General features: G+C 37.1%; 1 protein-coding gene across 2 annotated transcripts in view; it reads left to right on the forward strand.

Annotated features, from left to right (window-relative positions):
- The window catches only part of CEP85L (centrosomal protein 85 like), a 174000-nt gene that overhangs the window by 145357 nt on the left and 5679 nt on the right, over positions 1-22964 (forward strand). For both annotated transcript variants that reach the window (XM_021693553.1, XM_021693555.1), the window contains exon 11: positions 21365-21472. In XM_021693553.1, the coding sequence (XP_021549228.1) occupies positions 21365-21472 (108 nt within the window). The remainder of the gene's footprint in view (positions 1-21364; positions 21473-22964) is intronic.

Raw genomic sequence — 22964 nt, forward strand, 5'->3', positions numbered from 1 at the left:
AAAAAATCTTGAAATTGTTCTCTTTTTACCTTACCTTTTTACCTTACCTCACTTGTTTTTAACTGGGTATAGTCTCCTGCTGAGGACACATTTGGTTAAGGTCATCAGTGATCTACTTATTAAAGACAATGGACTGTTTTTAGTCCATTGTGACTGGCCATAACACTTCTCTTGTTCCTAATAATTTTATGTATTATTCTTTGTATGTTATCCAAGTATAACATGTTGTTTTTGTATTTGTGTTTTTACCTCCTGCTTAGTTTCTTAAGAGGAGAGACTATGGTAGATCATATGGGTATCTAGAGCTTAGAGTGTCTGATTCATAATGTGCAACCAGAATTTGTGGATTAAATGTGTTTTCATTTTTTTATCAATTTGCCAGATACTTACTGAGCACCTACATGTGTGCCAGGCACTGTTTTTGGCACTGGAGATTCATCAGTGAACAGAGCAAGTCTTTAGCCATTCTAGTGGGGTGAGATGGACAAAATGAAGATACAATGTCAAGGAATGATATGTAGTATTAAAAAAGTAGGGTAGAGAGCAATGACAGACAGTGCTTTATTAAATACAGTGGTCATGAAGTTTTTACTGGGGAAGTAATATCTGAACAGAGATCTGGATGAAGATAACCAAGGGAAGGGCATTCCAGGCAAAGAGAGTCACCATTGCCCTGGGGTGCCTGGTGTACTCCAAGACCAGCAAGAAGGCTGCTAGTCTAAAGTGCATGATGGTGAGGTAGAGTGGTGAAAGGTGATGGTGGAAAGTAGCCTGGGGCTAGATCACATAGGGTTAGATGTTTTTGTATTTTATTCTGTGTATGATGGAAAGCCACTGGACATATTTTGCTGAATAATTTTCTTATTTTTATACCTCCTAAAATACCTTCCATTTTTAGGAAGTAAAAAATAAAAAAGATAAATGGTTTAAGTGTCAGAATTATAGACAGTCTGCTTTGATTGTCTTTTGGCCATATTAAGTGATTTATCATTTTAATCAAATACTAGGCCAGTTCAACAAGTGTGTGGGCCTGCTGTATTGGTTCACAGAGGTTATACTCTTTAATCTGTATTCCTGTAGACATAACTTCAGTTGTTCTACAAGCCATTTGAATCACAAAATGGTTAAGTTCCCTCAGCAATTATTATCTGACTCATTATAGACCATAATAAAAGAAATTTATATTTCACTTGGTAACATTTTCCGAGAAATCATTCAAATAAAAGTTATCTCAATGCAAATTAAGGACAGTCAGCATTGTCCTTTGGTACTGAAATTTTGGTGGATAAGACTTGTAAGATTTTATTAATTTATCACATACTATCTCTCACATTATAGATTATCAGGATATATTTGTATCAATTGAAATGTGCCTTTTTCCTATTTATGGTGGCATCTTAATACAATTTACTCTTACACACCAACCATGTCTTTTAGTCACACTTGAATATGTCATGACCATATATGAATATGTAGAAGAATATGTAATTTATATGCCATTCTATTCTTTGATTTTAAATGTTTGTGTAAACATTTCAAGTTAAAAATTTCAAATTAAACTCATTAATTCTGTTGTCTTATGTTTTGAAGCAATGGGTATCTAAGTCATTCTGGCCATCTATCTAGGCTATACATCTAGTATATGGTTTGCTAACAGAGCAGGTAGCAAATGTTAATAACTGGCCATATTAGCTATATTTATCAAGATATTATTTGAATAGAAAATTATAGATGGAGACAAATATGCCTCAGATGGTAAGAAAATTTTTTGCTTAATATTCCTTGTTAAAACTTTTTATTTTTTGGCCCTTCACAGTTAAAAAAGCTAGGTTTTTTATTTGGTTGGTTGTGATGAATATAAAAGATGTATACTCTGTAAACCCCCATCTGAAAATATTGCCTATTCTAAAAAAATGGTTACCAATTTTTTACCTAGCATTGGAAACCACAGAGAGAATCCTAAAGAGAACACTTTGGTTTGAAAAAGTATTCTTGTTGTGTTGTACCACAGTTAATGGGCTTATTATCAAGTCGATACACATAATAGAGCAGTTCCCTTCAATTACTAATTATTTAAAGCTGCCTAGTTTTTCCCCCCATCTGCTTACATAAGGAATGACCAGCCTTACTCCTCTGTAGATTATGATGTCCTTCCCATATGCTATAGCTCTGCTTTTAATTACTTCAAATTCCTTTGCATAGCCAAAGCAACACAAAATACCTTATAATGAGTGATAGCAGAGAGCTTTCCAACATTTTTTAACATGAGGGATGCATTTTCGCTGTCAGTACAGTATTAAACTTATTGTAAAATTTCACTGCTATTACAGTTTGCGTATTCTTTGTTCCTCCACACTGCCAGGAAGTTGTTCCATTTTAGAAGGTTTAATAGACAAAACAATTGTAGTATTATTAGAATTTTCACTGCTTATGTCCCTGCAAACTATTGAGAAGACCAAATTTGTTCAAAGTTCATTTGGTTGACTTTTGGAGTATTGCATTGCCTTGGGTATAAGCAAGTTATTCTTACAGTTTACGTTTTGTGACTTAAGAAAAAAAAATAAAATCCCTTGCCGTGTTCATTTTATGTCCAATTTATAGGAGATAAAAATAAGGCATTGTTCCAGAGTGAAAGTGCTATATTTAAAATACAACTGTGGCTTACCACCCTTGTACCAGAAGTCAAATAAATATATACCTGATTTAGGCCAAGGGCAGATTTATTGGTTTACAGCTCTGGAAGTTCAGGAGTCTTCTAGTTATGTTGTCTTTGTTGTTGAATATAGAAAAGTAGTAGTACTTCATGTAAAAGTATACACTGATTTTGAAATTGAGTTCAATGCTATAAAAAATACAGATTTATCTACTGTTTTGTTCACCTGACAAGAGGACAGTGTTAACTGGTATGAATAACTTGTTTATTCATTGATCCTTTAGAAATAATGCCTGTGTTTACATTTACGAAACCAGTATAGCTAAACTGGCTTCTTCTCCTACAGGTTTTTCTTCTGTCGGTATACAATATAAAAAGACATTTTGCAATAGAACATTCCCCATCATTTCCATAAATGTGGCTTCAGTCAGAATGTGAATGAGTTCTTCATTGGGCATTGCCTTCCTTCCTATTTATTGCTTAAAAGCATATTTTAGTTACATAATCCTGTTTCCAGTGAGCTGTTCATCATTGTATGGAACCATTATAAGCTTTTGGCAGAGGAGATACAGAGTAAAAAAGTTTATTAGGTGCACTCTGTTTTCCCTGTGCAAAGAACTTTTGCATTTAAAGGGCCTTTCTAAGTTGACAGCTATCAATGAATGATCATAATGTCATAAAATACACAATGATGCTTTAAAGGTAATTAAGACTGTTCACTTTCAAAGCATGATTAGAAACCTCCAATCTCAAAACTGTAACAGTCTGTTCTATTTATAACACTTGAAGAGATGTTTTCATAGCCTCCAAAGATTTTATTCCAATTTTAGCAAGTCTCTCTTAAAGCCTTCATCCAGCAGGTTTTCTCAGTAGAAATAGTGGGAAAATGAATCATAAGCCATTAAAATGTCTTATAAGTAGAATTTAACTTTGCTTTAACCTAAATAAGTTGATTTAATGTTTTCACATTATTATTGTGTGATGTTTATTTCCTATTTTTGTTATCTTAGTTTTGTGATGTGTCCTGACATGAAGTTCTTTCTGCTTAGTTTTTTTTTAATTTTTAAAAGTTTTACCTTTGTGAAATTGTTTTATAATGCACGAAAACCTAAAAATATTCTTATCAGAAATTAATAATAATTTTTGAAAGAACCTAGCAGCCAAAAAAAGGTCTTCTATCAAAGGAAAAGTAACTTTTTTAAAAATGAGCTTTATCTCGAGTGTTTTATTTATGAGAAGTCCTTAATGTACATGTAGGCCTGTTATAGACACAGTATAGTTGTTGCTTAATTAAAATGTTAGAAAATGTATCTAAAAGGTGGATTTAACTTCTGAAAAGTTAGTTCTTTGTGTCTGAGGTGGGGAATGCAGAGGCAGGAAAGGGAGTCAGGTCAGTTGAATCAAGAAAGAATGTTCTGGAGCATGTTATCTGCCATGAATTGTCACCAAACCTGTATGAACATTTAAAGTATTTGGGATGCTTTTTAAAATACAAGTTTCTGGGCCCAGTTGTGAACCTGATGACTCAGTATCTCTGGCATGACGCTTGTAACATACATTATTAACAAGTTCTCCAGGCAGTTCTTCCTTAGCCGGGCAGTATCCTCATTCTGGAGCCATTGGGAAGTGCCGTCAGGGTCCTCAGGGGGCTCATTCACCAAAAGTGGGAATTGACTGGGAAGACTGAGATTTAAGAGAAAAAAAAGGGAGGAGAAGGTAGTTCTGAGAAACCTGGGTGTGTTCCTGACACATTTAAACTGTTTTACATTGTGCTGATTTTTAAATAACAGCTCTTTTGAGATATAATTCACATACCCTGCAATTCACACATTTAAAGTATACAATTCAGTAATTTTTAGTATACTCAGATATATGGAACTAAGACCACAGTCAATTCTGGAACCTTTTTATCACCTCATAAACCCCTTACCCTTTAGCTATAGCATTCCCTTGAACCCTGTTCTCTCCCCATCCATAAGCAATCACTAATCTACTTCCTGTCTCTACAGATATGCCTATTCTAGACATCTCTTATAATATGTGATCTTCTGTGTCTCTTTCTCTGACCACGCCATCAGTTAAGCTCCATTAATTGCCAGCTGATTATTCCGTTGCTTTCAGTAATGCCCTGTGGTATAAATTGCTTCACAGACTGATGTGTTCTGGTTCCTCTGAAGGAAAAACTCCTTAGGTTAATGTTTGAGATTTTTTTTTCTGTTCCTGCGAGTGCTTTTCCAAGGTGTCTCTTTCACTTTTTCTCTCTAGGAATCTAGCCAGCCAGTAGGTTAGCCTATACCTTCAATGAATCTTAACAGTTTCTTCCCAAATGCTTTTTGCCACAACCTCTACTGTTTTGTTTTTTGGTTTTTTATAAAGTATAAATTTATTTAATTTTTTATTTAAATTTAATTTAATTAACATATACTGTATTATTAGTTTCAGAGGTACAATTTAGTGATTCATCAGTTGCATACAACACCCGGTGCTCATTACTTCAAGTGCCCTCCTTAATGCCCATCACCTTAATGCCCTTACCCCATCCTCCCACCCACCTCCCCTCCAGCAACCCTGTTTGTTTCTAGAGTTGAGTCTCTTATGGTTTGCCTCCGTCTCTGTTTTCATCTTACTTTATTTTTCCTTGCCTTCCCGTGTTCATCAGTTTTTTTTTTTTTTCTGAAATTCCACAGATGAGTGAAAGCATTGGTATTTGTCTTTCTCTGACTTATTTTGCTTAGCATAATACCCTCTAGTTCCATCCACGTCATTGCAAATGGCAAGATTTCATTCTTTTTGATGGCTGAGTAGTATTCCATCATGTGTGTGTGTGTGTGTGTGTGTGTGTGTGTGTGTGTGTGTGTGTATACAGACACACACACACCACATCTTCTTTATCCATTCATCTGTTGATGGACATCTGGGCTCTTTCCATAATTTGGCTATTGTGGACATTGCTGCTATAAACATTGGGGTGCAGGTGCCCCTTCAAATCACTATGTTTGTATCCTTTGGGTAAATGCCTAGGAGTGCAATTGCTGTGTCGTAAGGTAGCTCTATTTTTAACTTTTTGAGGAACCTCCGTACTGTTTTCCAGAGTGGCTGCACCAGTTTGCATTCCTACCAACAGTGTTAAGAGGGTTCCCCTTTCTCCGCATCCTTGCCATGATCTGTTGTTTCCTGAGTTGTTAATTTTAGCCATTCTGACCAGTGTGAGATGGTATCTCATTGTGGTTTTGATTTGTATTTCCCTGATGCCAAGTGATGTTGAGCATTTTTTTCATGTGTCTGTTGACCATTTGTGTGTATTCTTTGGAGAAATGTCTGTTCATGTCTTCTGCCCATTTCTTGACTGGATTTTTTGGTTTTTGGTGTTGAGTTTGGTAAGTTCTTTATAGATTTTGGATAGTAGCCCTTTATCTGATAAGACATTCGCAAATATCTTCTTCCATTCTGTAGGTTCCCTTTTAGTTTTGTTGACTGTTTCCTTTGCTGTGTGAAAGCTTCTTATCTTGATGAAATCCCAATAGTTCATTTTTGCTTTTGTTTCTTTGCCTTTGGAGACATATCTAGCAAGTTGTTGTTGCAGCTGAAGTCAAAGAGGTTGCTGCCTGTGTTCTCTAGAATTTTGATGGATTCCTGTCTCACATTTAGGTCTGTCATCCATTTTGAGTCTGTTTTTGTGTGTGGTGTTAGGAAGTGGTCCAGGTTCATTCTTCTGCATGCGGCTGTCCAATTTTCCCAACATTTGTGGAAGAGACTGTCTTTTTTCCATTAAATATTCTTTCCTGCTTTGTTGAAGATTAGTTGACCTTAGAGTTGAGGGTCCATTTCTGGGTTCTCTATTCTGTTCCATTGATCTATATGTCTCTTTTTGTCCCAGTACCGTACTGTCTTCGTGATTACAGCTTTGTAATAGAGCTTCAAGTCCAGAATTGTGATGCCACCAGCTTTGGTTTTCTTTTTCAACATTCGTCTGGCTATTTGGGGTCTTTTCTTGTTCCATACAAATTTTAGAGTTGTTTGTTCCAGCTCTGTGAAAAATGTTGGTGGTATTTTGATAGATCTCTTCAGTTTTTGCGAGTGCCCTAAGGCTTGAACTTCACAGTCTGTTGCAGATGAATTCAGGTCCTTTATTTTATTTTATTTTTTTTGTTTTTTTGTTTTTTTTAGTTTAATTTTATTATGTTATGTTAGTGACCATACAATACATCATTAGTTTTTGATGTGGTGATCCATGATCCATTGTTTTCGTATAACACCCAGTGCTCCATGCAGTATGTGCCCTCCTTACCCATCACTGGGCTAACCCATCTCCCCACCTACCTCCCCTCTAAAACCCTGTTTGTTTCTCAGAGTCCATAGTCTCTCATGGTTCATCTCTCCCTCTGATTCCCCCCCTTCATTTTTCCCTTCCTTCTCTAATGTCCTCCATGCTATTCCTTATGTTCCACAAATAAGTGAAACCATATGATAATTGACTTTCTCTGCTTGACTTACTTCACTTAGCATAATCTCTTCCAGTCCCATCCATGTTGATGTAAAAGTTGGGTGTTCATCCTTTCTAATGGCTGAGTAATATTCCATTGTATATATGGACCACATCTTCTTTATCCATTCATCTGTTGAAGGGCATCTCGGCTCTTTCCACAGTTTGGCTATTGCAGACATTGCTGCTATGAACATTGGGGTGCATATGGCCCTTCTTTTCACTACATCTTTGTCTTTGGGGTAAATACCCAGGAGTGCAATTGCTGGGTCATAGGGTAGCTCTATTTTTAATTTTTTGAGGCACCTCCACACTGTTTTCCAAAGTGGCTGTACCAACTTGCATTCCCACCAACAGTGTAAGAGGGTTCCCCTTTCCCCACATCCTCTCCAACATTTGTTGTTTCTTTCCCTGTCCATTTTTGCCATTCTAACTGGTGTAAGGTGGTATCTCAGTGTGGTTTTGATTTGAATTTCCCTGATGGCTAATGATGATGAACATTTTTTCATGTGTCTGTTATCCATTTGTATGTCTTCTTCAGAGAAGTGTCTTTTCATGTCTTCTGCCCATTTTCTGACTTGATTATTTGTTTTTTGGGTGTTGAGTTTGAGAAGTTCTTTATAGATCTTGGATACCAGCCCTTTATCTGTAGTGTCATTTGCAAATACCTTCTCCCATTCTGTGGGTTGCCTCTTTGTTTTGTTGACTGTTTCCTTGGCTGTGCAGAAGCTTTTTATCTTGATGAAGTCCCAAAAGTTCATTTTTGCTTTTGTTTCACTAGCTTTTGGAGATGTATCTTGAAAGAAGTTGCTGTGGCCAGTGTCATAGAGGTTACTGCCTATGTTCTCCTCTAGGATTTTGATGGATTCCTGTCTCACATTGAGGTCTTTCATCCATTTTGAGTTTATCTTTGTGTATGGTGTTAGAGAATGGTCGAGTTTCATTCTTCTGCATGTGGCTGTCCAATTTTCGCAGCACCATTTATTGAAGAGACTGTCTTTTTTCCATTGCATGTTTTTTCCTGCTTTGTCGAAGATTATTTGACCATAGAGTTGAGGGTCCATATCTGGGTTCTCTATTCTGTTCCATTGGTCTATATGTCTGTTTTTGTGCCAGTACCATGCTGTCTTGGTGATCACAGCTTTGTAATATAGCTTGAAATCGGGCAACGTGATGCCCCCAGCTTTTTCTTTTTCAACATTTCCTTGGCAATTCGGGGTCTTTTCTGATTCCATACAAATTTTAGGATTGTTTGTTTGAGCACTTTGAAAAATGTCATTGGAATTTTGATCGGGACGGCATTGAAGGTATAGATTACTCTCGGTAGCATAGACATTTTAATGATGTTTATTCTTCCGATCCATGAGCATGGAATATTTTTCCATCTTTTTATGTCTTCTTCAATTTCTTTCATGAGTGTTCTGTAGTTCCTAGAGTATAGATCCTTTACCTCTTTGGTTAGGTTTATTCCGAGGTGTCTTATGGTTTTTGGTGCTATTGTAAATGGAATCGTTTCCCTAATTTCTCATTCTACAGTTGTGTTGTTAGTGTATAAGAAAGCAACTGATTTCTGTGCATTGATTTTGTATCCTGCCACATTACTGAATTGCTGTATGAGTTCTAGTAATTTGGGGGTGGAGTCTTTTGGGTTTTCCACATAAAGTACCATGTCATCTGCGAAAAGAGAGAGTTTGACTTCTTCTTTGCCAATTTGAATACCTTTTATTTCTTTTTGTTGCCTGATTGTTGTTGCTAGGACTTCTAGTACTATGTTGAACAACAGTGGCGAGAGTGGGCATCCGTGACGTGTTCCTGATCTTAAGGGAAAGGCTCTCAGCTTTTCCCCATTGAGGATGATATTCACTGTGGGTTTTTCATAGATGGATTTTATGAACTTGAGGAATGTTCCCTCTATCCCTATACTCTGAAGAGTTTTAATCAGGAAAGGATGCTGTATTTTGTCAAATGCTTTTTTTGCATCAGTTGAGAGGACCATTTGGTTTTTCTCTCTCCTCTTATTAATGTGTTCTATCACACTGATTTGCGAATGTTGAACCACCCTTGCATCCCGGGGATAAATCCCACTTGGTTGTGGTGGATGATCCTTTTAATGTATTGTTGGATCCTATTAGCTAGGATTTTGTTGAGGATTTTGGAATCCATATTCATCAGGGATATCGGTCTGAAATTCTCCTTTGTGATGGGGTCTTTGCCTGGTTTGGGGGTTAAGGTAATGCTGGCCTCATAGAATGAGTCTGGAAGCTTTCCCTCTGTTTCTATTTTTTGAAACAGCTTCAGTAGAATAGGTATTATTTCTTCCTTGAATGTTGGTAGAATTCCCCAGGGAATCCATCAGGCCCTGGACTCTTGTTTTTTGGGAGGTTTTTGATCACTGCTTCAATCTCGTTACTGGTTATTGGCCTATTCAGGTTGTCAGTTTCTTCCTGTTTCAGTCTTGGCAGCTTATAGGTTTCCAGGAAGGCCTCCATTTCATCCAGATTGCTCAGTTTATTGGCATATAGTTGTTGATAATAATTTCTGATAATTGTTTCTATTTCCTTGGTGTTAGTCGTGATCTCTCCCCTTTCATTCATAATTTTATTAATTTGGGTCCTTTCTCTTTTCTTCTGGATAAGTCTGGCCAGTGGTTTATCGATCTTATTAATTCTTTCAAAGAACCAGCTTCTAGTTTCATTGATCTGATCTACTGTGTTTCTGGTTTCTAATTCATTGATCTCTGCTCTAATTTTAATTATTTCTCTTCTAATGCATGGCTTAGGCATCATTTGTTGCTTTTTCACTATTTCTTTAAGGTGTAGAGTTAGTTGGTGAATTCAGGATTTTTCTTTTTTGAATGAGGCTTGGATGGCTATGTATTTCCCCCTTAGGACCGCCTTTGCAGTATCCCATAGGTTTTGGACCGATGTGTTTTCATTCTCATTGCTTTCCATGAATTGTTTAAGTTCTTCTTTGATTTCCTGGTTGACCCAAACATTCTTGAGCAGAGTGGTCTTTAGCTTCCAAGTGTTGGAATTTCTGCCAAATTTTTTCCTGTGATTGAGTTCCAGTTTTAGAGCATTGTGGTCTGAGAATATGCAGGGAATAATCTCAATCTCTTGGTATCAGTTGAGACCTGATTTGTGACCCAGTACGTGTTCTATTCTGGAGAAAGTTCCATGTGCGCTCGAGAAGAATGAGTATTCTGTTGTTTTAGGGTGGAATGTTCTGTATATATCTATGAGGTCCATCTGGTCCAGTGTGTCAATCAAAGCTCTTGTTTCTTTGTTGATTTTCTGCTTAGATGATCTGTCTACTGCTGAGAGTGGAGTATTGAAGTCTCCTACAATTAACGTATTGTTATCAATACGACTCTTTATTTTGGTTAACGGTTGCCTTATGTAGATGGCTGCTCCCATGTTGGGGGCATAGATATTTACAAATTGTTAGATCTTCTTGTTGGAGAGACCCTTTAAGAATGATATAGTGTCCTTCTGTGTCTCTAACTACAGTCTTTAGTTTAAAATCTAATTTGATATGAGAATTGCTACCCCAGCTTTCTTTTGAGGTCCTCTGGCATGGAAGATGGATCTCCATCCCTTCACTTTCAGTCTGGATGTATCTGTAGGTTCAAAATGAGTCTCTTGTAGACAGCATATGGATGGGTCCTGTCTTTTTATCCAATCTGCAACCCTGTGCTGTTTTATGGGAGCATTTAGGCCATTCACGTTGAGAGTGATTATTGAAAGATATGAATTAATTGTCATCATGTTGCCTGTGAAGACCTTGTTTTTATAGATTGTCCCTGTAAATTTCTATTGCATATCACTCTTGGGGTCTTTCTCCTTTTATAGAACCCCCCTTAATATTTCTTGCAGGGCCGGCTTAGTGGTCACTTATTCTTTCAGTTTCTGCAGGTCTTGGAAGCTCTGCATCTCTCCATCCATTCTAAATGAAAGCCTTGCCGGATAAAGTATTCTTGGCTGCATGTTCTTCTCATTTAGTACCCTGAATATATCTTGCCAGGCCTTTCTGGCTTGCCAGGTCTCTGTGGATAGGTCTGACGTTAATCTGATGTTCCTCCCTCTGTACATAAGGAATCTCTTCCCCCTAACTGCCCTTAAGATGGTTTCCTTGGTTCTAAGATTTGCAAGTTTTACTATTACATGCTGGGGTGTTGGCCTGTTTTCCTTGATCTTGGGAGGGGTCCTCTCTGCCTCTAGGACACGAATGTTTATTTCATTCCCCAGATTAGGGAAATTCTCAGCTACAGTTTGCTCAAATATATCTTCTAGTCCTCTCTCTCTCTCTCTCCACTCCCTCCTGGATTCCAATTATTCTGGCTTTGGAACGCTTCATGGTGTCACTTACTTCTCTGATTCTATTTTCGTGGATTCTGAGTTGTTTTTCCCTGGCTTCCTCTTTTCCCTTTTTATCTATTAAATTGTCTTCCAGGCCACTAATTCGTTCTTCTGCCTCACTTACCCTAGCTGTTAGATTATCTAGATATTGGGTCTCATTGATAGCATTTTTTTAAGTTCTGCCAATTCAGCTTTCATTTCTGCCCTTAGAGACTCTATGTTGGCATTAATTGATTTCTCCATTCTAGCTATTGTCTTTACAATTGCTAGCCTGATTCCATCTCCAACGTTTTGGTTATATCTGCATCGATTTGTAAATCTGCAGCATAAGTCATAATCTCTGAGTCTTTCCTATTTTGGGGGTTCCTCCTCCTTGTCATTCTGGTGAGGGGTGTTTGAGGGAATGTATAGAGTCCAAATTATTGACCAGAACCCAAGCAAGATGCACCTGTTTTCTAGGGACCTTAAGGTTGCTGGCCTCTTGTTCTTCCAGCCTGTCTTCTGGGGGAGGGGCCTGTCATGCTGTTACTCAGGCAACCCTGTTTGGGCAGAGTTGCCCTGCCCCCCTGTGACGGGGATTGGGCCCAGTGGGAACCGGTGTTTTGGGGCTTTTGTTCTCTTGCGGCTTTCCCTGGTGGCTTCCTGTGTCTCTTCCAAGAGTCAGAGCAGAAGAGACCGTTAACAGCCCTCTGCCTCAGAGCAGAGAGATCACAGTCTGAACTTCAGTGAGCTTTCCAGGCCACTGTCTCTCGTTTCTGTCTGTGCTGCTATAAACTGCAGTGTCCTGGTTTGTGCGCCCCTCTGCAGGGCTCCCAGTCCTGCCTCCAGGTCGGGGCATGTCTCTGCCCTTTGTGCTTCTAAAACCGCCAGCCGCTCCCAGTTCGCACGTGCAACCCTGCCGCCCCGGGTTTCTGTCCCAGGGGCTGCCCTAAAGTCCTTTCCCTGCCGCTACCATTCTGTGAGTCTGTGCCCCGTCCCCAGCACGTGAGGCTGTTGCTCACCAGCGGTGTAGGATCCCCATGGCCAGGCACCCTCCCACTGCCGTTTATCCTCCGATATCTGCCTGCGGAATCACGGCTCCCCGCTTCTTACCTTGAAACCAACCACCTGCGATCTTCTGTTTGTAGAGATCCAGATCTTCTTACATCACAGGCTGATTTCATGGGTGCTCAGAGTGATCTGGTAGATATCCAGCTCAATTCCGGGGACCAGTTGGAATAGGGTCCCCTACTCCTCCGCCATCTTTTCCCAATCCCCCGAATTCAGGTCCTTTAGAGAGACATTTAGAATTCTGTTTTGTGACTTGCTTCTCCCCGGGGAAAATCTTTGAGCCAGGTCAACGCAGGTGGGAACAATGACTTCTGAGTGACTCTCTAGAAGGTAAAAATCCAGTGGAAGGAGAGTGGGCAGTAGCTCTACATCTTGGCTTGCTTCTCCCAGTGTGGAACGCCTGCCACAGAAGCCAAGGCAAGGGCAATCAGGTCCCCAGTATTCTCTGTGGTGCTGTACCCAAGGTAAAGCCTCGTTCCCATGAGGGGGCCTGGGCAGAAGAAGCGGGTCCCCATCTTTTGGCTATAGTTGTCTAGAACTTAGCCTGAGGTCCAGGTAGCTGAGGGCAGGATAAGAAATGCTGATGTCCCGCCCTTCCTGGGAAGATAGCTTTATAACTGGGAGCTGGGGGGGAAGGGGAGCCTTGTGTTATTGGCTGTCCCAGTCTGGAGTGGAATTTCCATCTTGCTGAGCTATGAGAGCATAAAGATGGACTGGATTTTGTTTCAAATACTATAGACTTTGCTGTTCTTACTTTTAATAGATTTTCTTGAATATAAGTTTATTAATTTTCTGTTTACTCATAGGACCATTTACAGAAACTTTAAATGTGCTCTTTTGAAATTTTCACTGAGGGGGCACCTGGGTGGCTCAGTTGGTTAAGCGTCTGCCTTCGGCTCAGGTCATGATCCCAGCATCCTGCGATTGAATCCCACATCGGACTCCCAGCTCAGCAGGAAATCTGCTTCTCCCTCTCCCTTTGCCCCTTCCTCCTGCTCATGTTCTCTGTCTCTCAAATAAATAAATAAAATCTTTAAAAAAATAAGTAAAATTTTCACTGAGGAGTGGGTCTGAAAGGCTCCTCATGCTGTCTTGCTGGAAGCAGAATTCTCAGGCAGATTGTTTTTAAAGTTATATCAGGTAGTAAGATGATAGTTAATGTACAGGAATTTGAACTGTACATGGTCTTGGATTATTATAAACAGAAACCTAAAAAATAGCAATTTTTATGGTGTTTGCATATTCCTTATTTTGTAATCTTAGTTTTTACAAATATTTTGAAAATTCTCCTTTTTATTCATATGCAAAAAGGAAGAAAAGGGATTTAATATTTCTCCACACTTAGGCTAAAGTGAGAAATGGAGCCTATTAAGTACAGAGGTATCAGTGATGATGCTGGTGATGATGATATTAGATGTTACAGGAACTGTGCTTTCTGATTATTTTTATTATTTCTAAACCTCAATAGTAAGCTTACAATGTAAGAGTGTCTTTTTATATATGAAGTAGCCAAGATTTAAAAAGATGTGCCTAAGGTCTCAGCTCAGATTCTAATTCATGTCTGACCTCAGAGTTTGTGCTCTTGGCATTGCTCCTAGCTGCTTCAAAGTGAAAAATCCCAAGAGAAAGGCAAAAATGCACCAGAGAAGTGTTAGTCTGATCTCTTCCTTATGTGAGCCTTAGGGGAAAGATTTGTTTTAAGTGTTCTTCTCCGGGAATGAAAGATACTTAAACTGGAGCATGTCAGAAAGCTAGTCTTGTGGAAAACACTTTGCATTCAGTTGCCTAGAAATAGAATTTGGAAATTTTGTCTCCAAAGTGAAATTTTTAAGTACATTACACTCTACAATATAGTGGTATTATTAGCTCCTTGAGATTAAATAATATGCCTGATTTTGTTTTCTGATACATTTACTTAAGGGCTTTGTAATAGGTGTAGTAGGCTTTTTGAGCAGTCTTATCCAGTTGAGCACTTAGCACAGTGCTTTGTGTATAAAAGATGCTCAGTAACTATTTTTGAATGAATGAACATAGCCTTTTACTTAAAAACTAAATTAGGTGTTAGTTACTTTTTCACGCTTTTTCATTCAATAACTGTTAACTGAGTTTCTACCATGGGCCAGGCAGTCTTTTTGGGAATAACTAGTGAACAAAACAGACCAAAAACCTTTGCCCACAATGCTGAGTTTTGAATGGGCTCTTACTATTTTTTCTAGCTTTATTGAAGTATAATTGACAAAATTGTAAGATATTTAAATGTACATCATGATGACTTAATATAAGAAATGGGTTCTTTTTAATATTTATATAAAAAGAAAAGAATTAGTGTTGCATAAATATTTTGTACCAGGTAAAAGTCATTTAGGCCTTTTGGTTATAAGCAACAGAACCAATTGAATTTAGCCTAAGCAAAACTGGTAGAATCTACTGTGATATAAGAATGCAGAGATACTGTGGAACCAATGAGTAGGAATAAAACCTGGCTTCAAGAAAGAAGAGGCATTGTTGTTTCTCTCATTGCAGTGTGTTTCATTCTTTTCTCTGCAGACTCGCTTCCTTTATTCTTTAGCTCACATGACAAAATATGGCTGCCCTACAGCCCCTAAGTTCTATAGTTCATTTCCAGTCACACAGAGAGAGACTCATAGACTCTGGGTACCAGTTCCTCAGGTTTGGTCAAATGTTCACTCAGCCCAATCCAGTGAACTGTGCCCCAAGAGATGCAAAATTCTTACAAATATGATGCTTATGACTCATGGGATTTTTGAATAGGCAGACACCACAAATGTCTGCATACATACTGCATAATTTTCACAATACCTTACAAGGTTGGAAATTCTTTCGGATGAATTTGGAACCCTGAAAGGTTGAATAACATACTTATGGTTGCATAGCATGTAAGCTGTGGATCCAGAACCTAGTTTTGTCTGACTACAGAATCTTATGCTGGGGGCACCTGGGTGGTTCAGTCATTAAGCGTCTGCCTTCAGCTCAGGTCATGGTCCCAGGGTCCTGGGATCGAGCCCCACATCGGGCTCCCTGCTCCGCGGGAAGCCTGCTTCTCCCTCTCCCACTCCCCCCTCTTGTGTTCCCTCTCTCACTGTCTCTCTCTGCCAAATAAATAAAATCTTAAAAAAAAAAAAATCTTATACTGTTACTATTAACCGTATACACTTTTTTTTACCTGTTTATTTTTTATTGATATACAATTGACTATAACATTATATTAGTTTCCAGTGTACAATCTAATGATTTGATATTTTATATATTGTGAAATGATCACAATAAGTCTAGTTTATACCCATCACCATATAGTTACAGTTTTTGTGTGTGTGTGTGATGAGAACTTTTAAGATCTACTCTTTCAGCAATTTTCAAATATACAATACAATATTAACTGTAGACACCATGCCTGATAGTAATATCCCCAGGGCTTATTTTATAACTGAAAGTTTATACCTTTTGACCCCCTTCACCCATCCATCCTTTCCCCCACCTACCCACCTCTGGCAACCACTAATCCATTCTCTGTTATCTCTGAGGGTTTTTGTTTGTCTGTTTGTTTTGATTTCACAGGTAAGTGAGATCACATGGTATTTGCCTTTCTCTGTCTCACTTAGCATAATGCCCTCAGGGTCCATCCACACTGTTGCAGGTTGTAAGATTTCCTTCTTTTATATTGCTGAGTAATATTCCATTGGGTTCATTGTATTTGGAACTTTCTTGGTTTCCTGGATCTTGATGTCTCCTTCCTTCTCCAGGTTAGGGAAATTTTCAGCCATTGTTTCTTCAGATAAGTTTTCTGCCCCTTTCTCACTCTCCTCCTTTTGGGACCCCTGTAATGTGAATATTTATTTGCTTGGTATCGTCCTTTCAGTCCCTTAAGCCATCTTCATTCTTTCACTTTTTGCTGCTCTGATTGAATGAAATCTGCCCTGTCTTTGAGTTCAGGGATCCATTCTTTTTTTTTTTTTTTTTTTTTAAGATTTTTTATTATTATTATTTATTTATTTGACACAGAGAAAGACAGCAAGAGAGGGAACACAAGCAAGGGGAGTGGGGAAGGGAGAAGCAGGCTTCCCGCTGAGCAGGGAGCCCGAAGCAGGGCTTGATCCCAGGACCCCAGGATCATGACCTGACTGGAAGGCAGACACTTAATGACTGAGCCACCCAGGCACCCCAGGGATCCATTCTTTTGCTTCATCCAGTCTGCTATAGAACCTGTCTATTATGTTTTTCAGTTCAATTATTATACTCTTCAACTCTGTGACTTCTGCTTGGTACTTTCTTATAGTTTCTATTTGTTGAAACTCTGACTTTGTTCATACATTGTTTTGCTGACCTTGGTGAGCATCATTATGACTGCTATTTTGAACTCACTTATCTCTGTTTCATTAAGGTCTTTTTTTTTTTTGAGATTTTATCTTTTTCTTTCATTTAGAACATACTCCTCTGTTTTTAAAAAAATTTTTTTACTCTTCTGTGTTTGTTTCTATGCATTAGATAAACAGCCCCCTCTCCCAGTCTTGAAGGAGTGGCCTCATGTAGGAGATGAACTTTCTTAACTACTTTATTTTATTTTATTTTTTAAAGATTTTATTTATTTGACAGAGAGAGACACAGCAAGAGAGGGAACACAAGCAGGGGGAGTGGGAGAGGGAGAAGCAGGCTTCCTGCTGAGCAGGGAGCCCGATGCGGGGCTCGATCCCAGGACCCTGGGATCATGACCTGAGCCGAAGGCAGATGCTTAACGACTGAGCCACCCAGGCGCCCCTTAACTACTTTTTTTTAAAAGGTGTTGAGAGACAGTATCACTAAATTTCATTCAAAGAATCCATCCCCCCTCCCTGCAAAAAAAAGAATGTGTTCCCCTTGTTAATGCTTTCTAGATGCCATTATTACCTTACCTGTTAAGTGTGCATGTTCTTTATTGCTATTTCTAATGATAGTAGCACTTTTATCTTACCTTTGTTATAGTTACATTATTTCAAGAATAGTGTATTTGTATTAATAAAATCATAACAGTATGGAGCCTTTTATCTGTTTATCTTTAAATTTAAATAAATTTAAAGTGATTGACTTTACCTAGTTTCTAGATCATTGAAATATGTACAATAAAATTTTAACCAAAAAAATTTCAGAAGAACTTTTTTTAAAAAGTTTTTTGTTGTTGTTCTCTTGTTTGATTTATTTAACTAGACACAATAAATTTAACACCTGTAGCACAAATCCTATTATAATAAAGATAAAGGCAGGTTAGTAGTCTAGTATATAAAAATTGGAGAAAATACCTTATTAGAAATTCTTCTATCTTATAATTTAGGGATAAGTTTAATTTCATTTGTGATATTTAACTTAAAGTTTATTTTGAAGACATGTAAAATGTTTTTGAAAAATTGTATCATATTTCAAAAAAAGGGGTTTGTTTCTTTCCTAGAATTCTCTACCAGTACTTGTCTTAGTGATCTTATCCAATCTCATGGCTTTACATATGTGTGTGCTCGCTCCTCCCTAACTTCTTCCAGCTCATAATTCTCCCCTGACCTTACAACTTGTATACCCAGCTGCCTACTCAACAGCACCACTTGACATATCAGACATAATATGTCCAAATTGAATTTCTCACCCTCCCCAAACAGAAAATAGTAAAACCTGCTCTACCCTCCATGTTTTCCTTCTTTATTAATGGCCATCTCTCCTTCCATTTGCTCATTCCAGAAATGTTAGACTTATCCTTGATTCTCTTCTGCCTCACATTTGTGAACAAATCTTACTACCTTCAAAATATATCTAGCATCTGACTCGTTCTCCCAACCTCTGTTGTGTTTCTACCCTGGTCCACCCCATCTTTGTTCTTTATATGGATGATTTCTGCCTGCTTCCATCCTTGCTTGCCTACAGTCTATTCTCATTAGCCTGAGGGACCTATCAAACAAAAACCAGATCATGTTTCTTCTCAGAACCTTTCAGTGGTTCCTCATTTTTTCCAAAGTAAAAATCAAAGTTTTTACACTGGCTCATGAGGCCTTACACAATCTGTTCTCTGTACCGCCCGCCTTCTCTGACTTCATCTTTTTCTATTTTCTGCCACCCTGGCTCTCTTGCTTTTTCTCAAACACAGAAGACACCATCTGCCTCAGAACTTCTGCACTGACTGAAACACTCTGTAGATATCTTATGAGATGTAATCTTTCACCTTCTTCAAGACATTGCTCAAATGTCACCTTTTTCCATGAGCCTGTACTTTACCCCATTTGAGATCCAGCCTCCTCTCCCTTGCCATGCTCTATTTGTTCTCCAAAGAGCTTTATTTACCTCCTAGTAAAAGTTATGAAAGGACCAGCAGTTTTGACTTTTTTTCACTGATGCATTGTCCAGTGCACAGACTGTGCTTGGCTATAATTTTTGCTGAATGAATAATTGCATGAAAGAATTTTAATGAAACTCTTGTATGGTGTGTGTATGCATGCACACATGCATGTGCATATATGGGGGGTTCTGTGTGTTTATATAGTAAAATAATATAAGTTAACATAAGTTTTCAATCAAAATATTTTCTCTTAAATTGGGTTTGGGTAGTATAAAATTGTTGGCTAAGACACATCTGTCTTTCCTTCATTTGAGCTATTTTGTATATGGGACAAAAGACAGCAATTTCTAGATATTTAGATCAAAGCAACAAATGTTTTTAAAACCATTTTTCAGCTTCAAGAATGATTGTGATAAATATCTGTGGGTTAGTAACTTAGAATTTTTTAAAAACATGATTATTAACTGGAAATTTAAAGAGATAATATAGACATCTGAAAATTAAAGTTTTTAATTTTAGTAATCCCATTCTAAGCTTCATAGAAATTTTCCTTTCTCTTTTTTTCTTAAACTTTAAACATAGGCTTTTTCATACAATTTAGAATAAAGAAATAATCTTTTAGGTGGAATGTTGTGTCAGACAACTATGGCACTCATACCCTCGTACTATTCTAGAAATTGTACAGCATATGGAACTTTTAGGATAAGCTTATCTGTGAACTGCTTCCCCTATTAAAGAACTAATTCATAAGTACCCTTGTACCCAACCAACATAACATCTTAAGCTTGATGTATTTCCCAAATCTAAATCCAGATTTTTTCCTGTGACAAATAGCACTACTGCCAGACATTTCTGATTTATTCTGATGGAGAAAATTTCCTGTTTCTTCACTGATTTAAATTTAGTCTTATATACAAACATTTGCTAGCTAATTATTAGTCACATTCATTATGACTCTGAATTGGTAAAAATATAAAACACTAGAATTTTCTAAAGAAGTCTATTACAGCATTGTGAAAATACCTCTCGGTCAGTTTTCATTGTTAAAATGTTAGATTTAGAGTAGTTAATCTGTGGTGCCTTTCTTCCACAGTTCTGATAAAATAAACAGTCACAAATGTTAAGAAAATTTAGGATGAATTCTAGATTCCAGTCAATCATGTTGAGCCAGTATGCATAGATCTTCAACTAGGTGAATAAATCCCTATATATCCTTTAGTCAAATAGGGTTTTTTGATTCATTCACATGCAGTTACAAAGGAATTTCAGAATCCAGAAATATACATACTTAGAAAGCCCATGTGACTTTGTGCTATGAGATTAAATTTTGTGGAGTATAAAGTTTATCCTGGAAGGAAATATATACTTGTTACAGAGCTTAATTCATTTGTATCCAACTTGCGAGTTATTAAATGTAAAGTTTTTTATAGAGTTTAGCAAACAAATGCAAGAGCTACTTGGTTGAATATCTGTTTCTGAGAAAACTGTTTTCTATTTACAGTCTTATCTCAACCCATGGTGACAGCTATCTTCTCTTATTCTAGGGAGAGATAATGTGAGGGGGAGAAAAACCTTCCTAGTGGATGGTATGCTATTTCAGTAGTCAGCATTCTGAAGTAGTTTCAGAATTGAGACTAAATAAACACTACATCAAAAACTAATGATGTACTACTGTAATGGTGACTAACATAACATAATAATAAATAAAATAAAATTTAAAATAAATAAATAAATACAGTCCTGAGGGGAAAATAAATCTCTTGTTATATGTTTATTGATCTTGTGATTTCACAAAATGAAAAAATGTTGATTGAAACACCTAGAAATCACTGATAACTACAGAGTTTATGACAAGTTTTTCTTTGGTGTGTAGCTGAAAACCAGACTTAAGAGCTGAAATGACCCGAGTACTCAAGATATCCTATATACTGCTTTGGTGCACTCAGGATTTTCTTACAATAGTATCTTGTTCTGGATAATTTGTGATTTTATAATCGAGTTAAGAGATTCATTTATTAAAGTTTCATAATAAACCTTTGGCCTGAATTCAACATCATAACTACTGCTTGGAATACCATACACTGAGAGAAGTGTGTTTAGCTGTGTTTCAAATGATAGAAAATGTGGGGATGGTCTTACAATCTTATTATAAATAGTTTTGTCCTATTAACCATAAGAAAAAAAGGGGGAAGTATAGATTTGCTAATACACTCTGAATGCATAAACAAAAAAATTAATAAAATAAGAACTGTTTGTAACATAGCATTAAACAGCAGCTTAACATGTTTTTCCCAGATTAAAAACTTTCTTGGTAAAGGTGGATATTTGTTTTTCCCTTTGCTGACATCCACTCTAGAGCAGTATGGGTTGATTTAAAAGTGAAGACTTCATCTTCCAAGGGGTAGGGAGGACAGATCCAAAGTATTCAGAGTCCATATTCCTAGTTACCTCTCTGCATTTAGCTTTTAGCATTAACAACATGCTTTGCTTTCCAATTCTCTCTATTCTAGTCTATGCAAGGGAAACTTTCTAAAGAAAAATCAACTACTCAAAAGATGATGGAAGAGCTGGAAAAGAAAGAAAGAAACCTACAGAGATTAACAAAAACATTGCTTGATGTGAGTAGAAAAAATTCAAATCGTTTTCAAAGAATGATACAGTACTTATTCAAGTTAAAGCAGATACTTATTTTGTACATATTCATAGAACATTTTTTAGTTGAAGATTTGATTTTGGTGTGCCAATTAAATCCATTAGGTTTCTTACAAAATTTTAATTAAAAGGCAAACTTTTATTTTCCTTATGTCTCAGAATATAATTTCACAGACTTAACTGCAACACAGTCAAATATTATATAGAGATTAGGTCCCAGAGTAATTCAGTAAAGCATAAATTGAACATAAATAAAATTACCTTTGGAAATCCTTAAGGAAGTTGCAGTGTGTTGACACTTCATCATTGGAACAGGTCACACTTTCTTCATTTAATTACAAGATGACATACTTGACTTGCATTTAAGGATATGTTTTACAAAAAAAAAAAAAATACTTATGGTAGTTTTTTAACTCTCATCATGACATTTTGCCTCTAAATACCCAGAATGCATCTCCAAAAATTAGGGACATTTCTCATATAACTACCACCATTGTCAAACCCAGTAAGAATAATATTCCTCAAAATTTGATAATACCTCGTCTGTACCAAAATTTCCCCACTTCTTTCCCAGATGCTTTTTATGACAGTTGAAACCAACATTCAATCAAAGACCATTAAGTTGAGTTTCATTTTGTCATATAAAATTTCTCACTTTTTCCATGTTAGTGACTTGTTGACAAATCTGGGCCTGTTGTCTTAAAGACTTATAGATAATCAGGCCTTCTGGATTTGTCTGATTGCTTTCTTATGGTGTCATTTATCTTGTTCTCTACCCCCTCTATCTCTTATACCCTAAAAGTAAGAGCTAAAGATACCATGAAGTCAAGTCAAATGTTTTTTGGCATGAAGACTTTGTAGGTGTTGTTCATGTCATCAAATTATTTATGTTTGGTTATCCCACTGTAAGTGACAGAAATACTGATCTCACTGGGTTAAAATGGTAACAGACTAATTTTTTCCATTGTCACATTATGGCCTCTGCAAATAGCAGGTAATCTGTGGAATGATACTTAGGTAACTGTGAATATGCAGTTTATCAGTACCCTTTCCCTTGATGGTTTTAGTATTCACTGATGATCATTGTCTAAATCATTACATGATTAAAAGAATCATATTTTTTTCTAATTATTTTTACATTTATTAGCTGGCATTCATCTATTAAAAAAATCTTTTCCTCATCAATGCAGGCTGGTTATTTTGAAATACAGTTCCAACTGGAAGGCTAATTAAATTGCCTCTAGCAGTTTTCAGAATGAGAAGTAGATGGTGACAGTTTTGGGGATGAAGTGAAGGTAGATTTTTCTGAGTGTAATAGATTATGAGTTCATATTGATACTTCCAATTCAAATTTCACAATTCAAAATTGTTAGGGTTTTTTTCCTTTCTTTGATTTTATACTTGCATTTCTTTTTCTCTTATGCTGAAAATTTTGGTTCCTATCAACCTTAACATAAT

Source organism: Neomonachus schauinslandi, chromosome 8 (assembly GCF_002201575.2).
Source record: "Neomonachus schauinslandi chromosome 8, ASM220157v2, whole genome shotgun sequence".
Classification (NCBI taxonomy): Eukaryota; Metazoa; Chordata; class Mammalia; order Carnivora; family Phocidae; genus Neomonachus; species Neomonachus schauinslandi.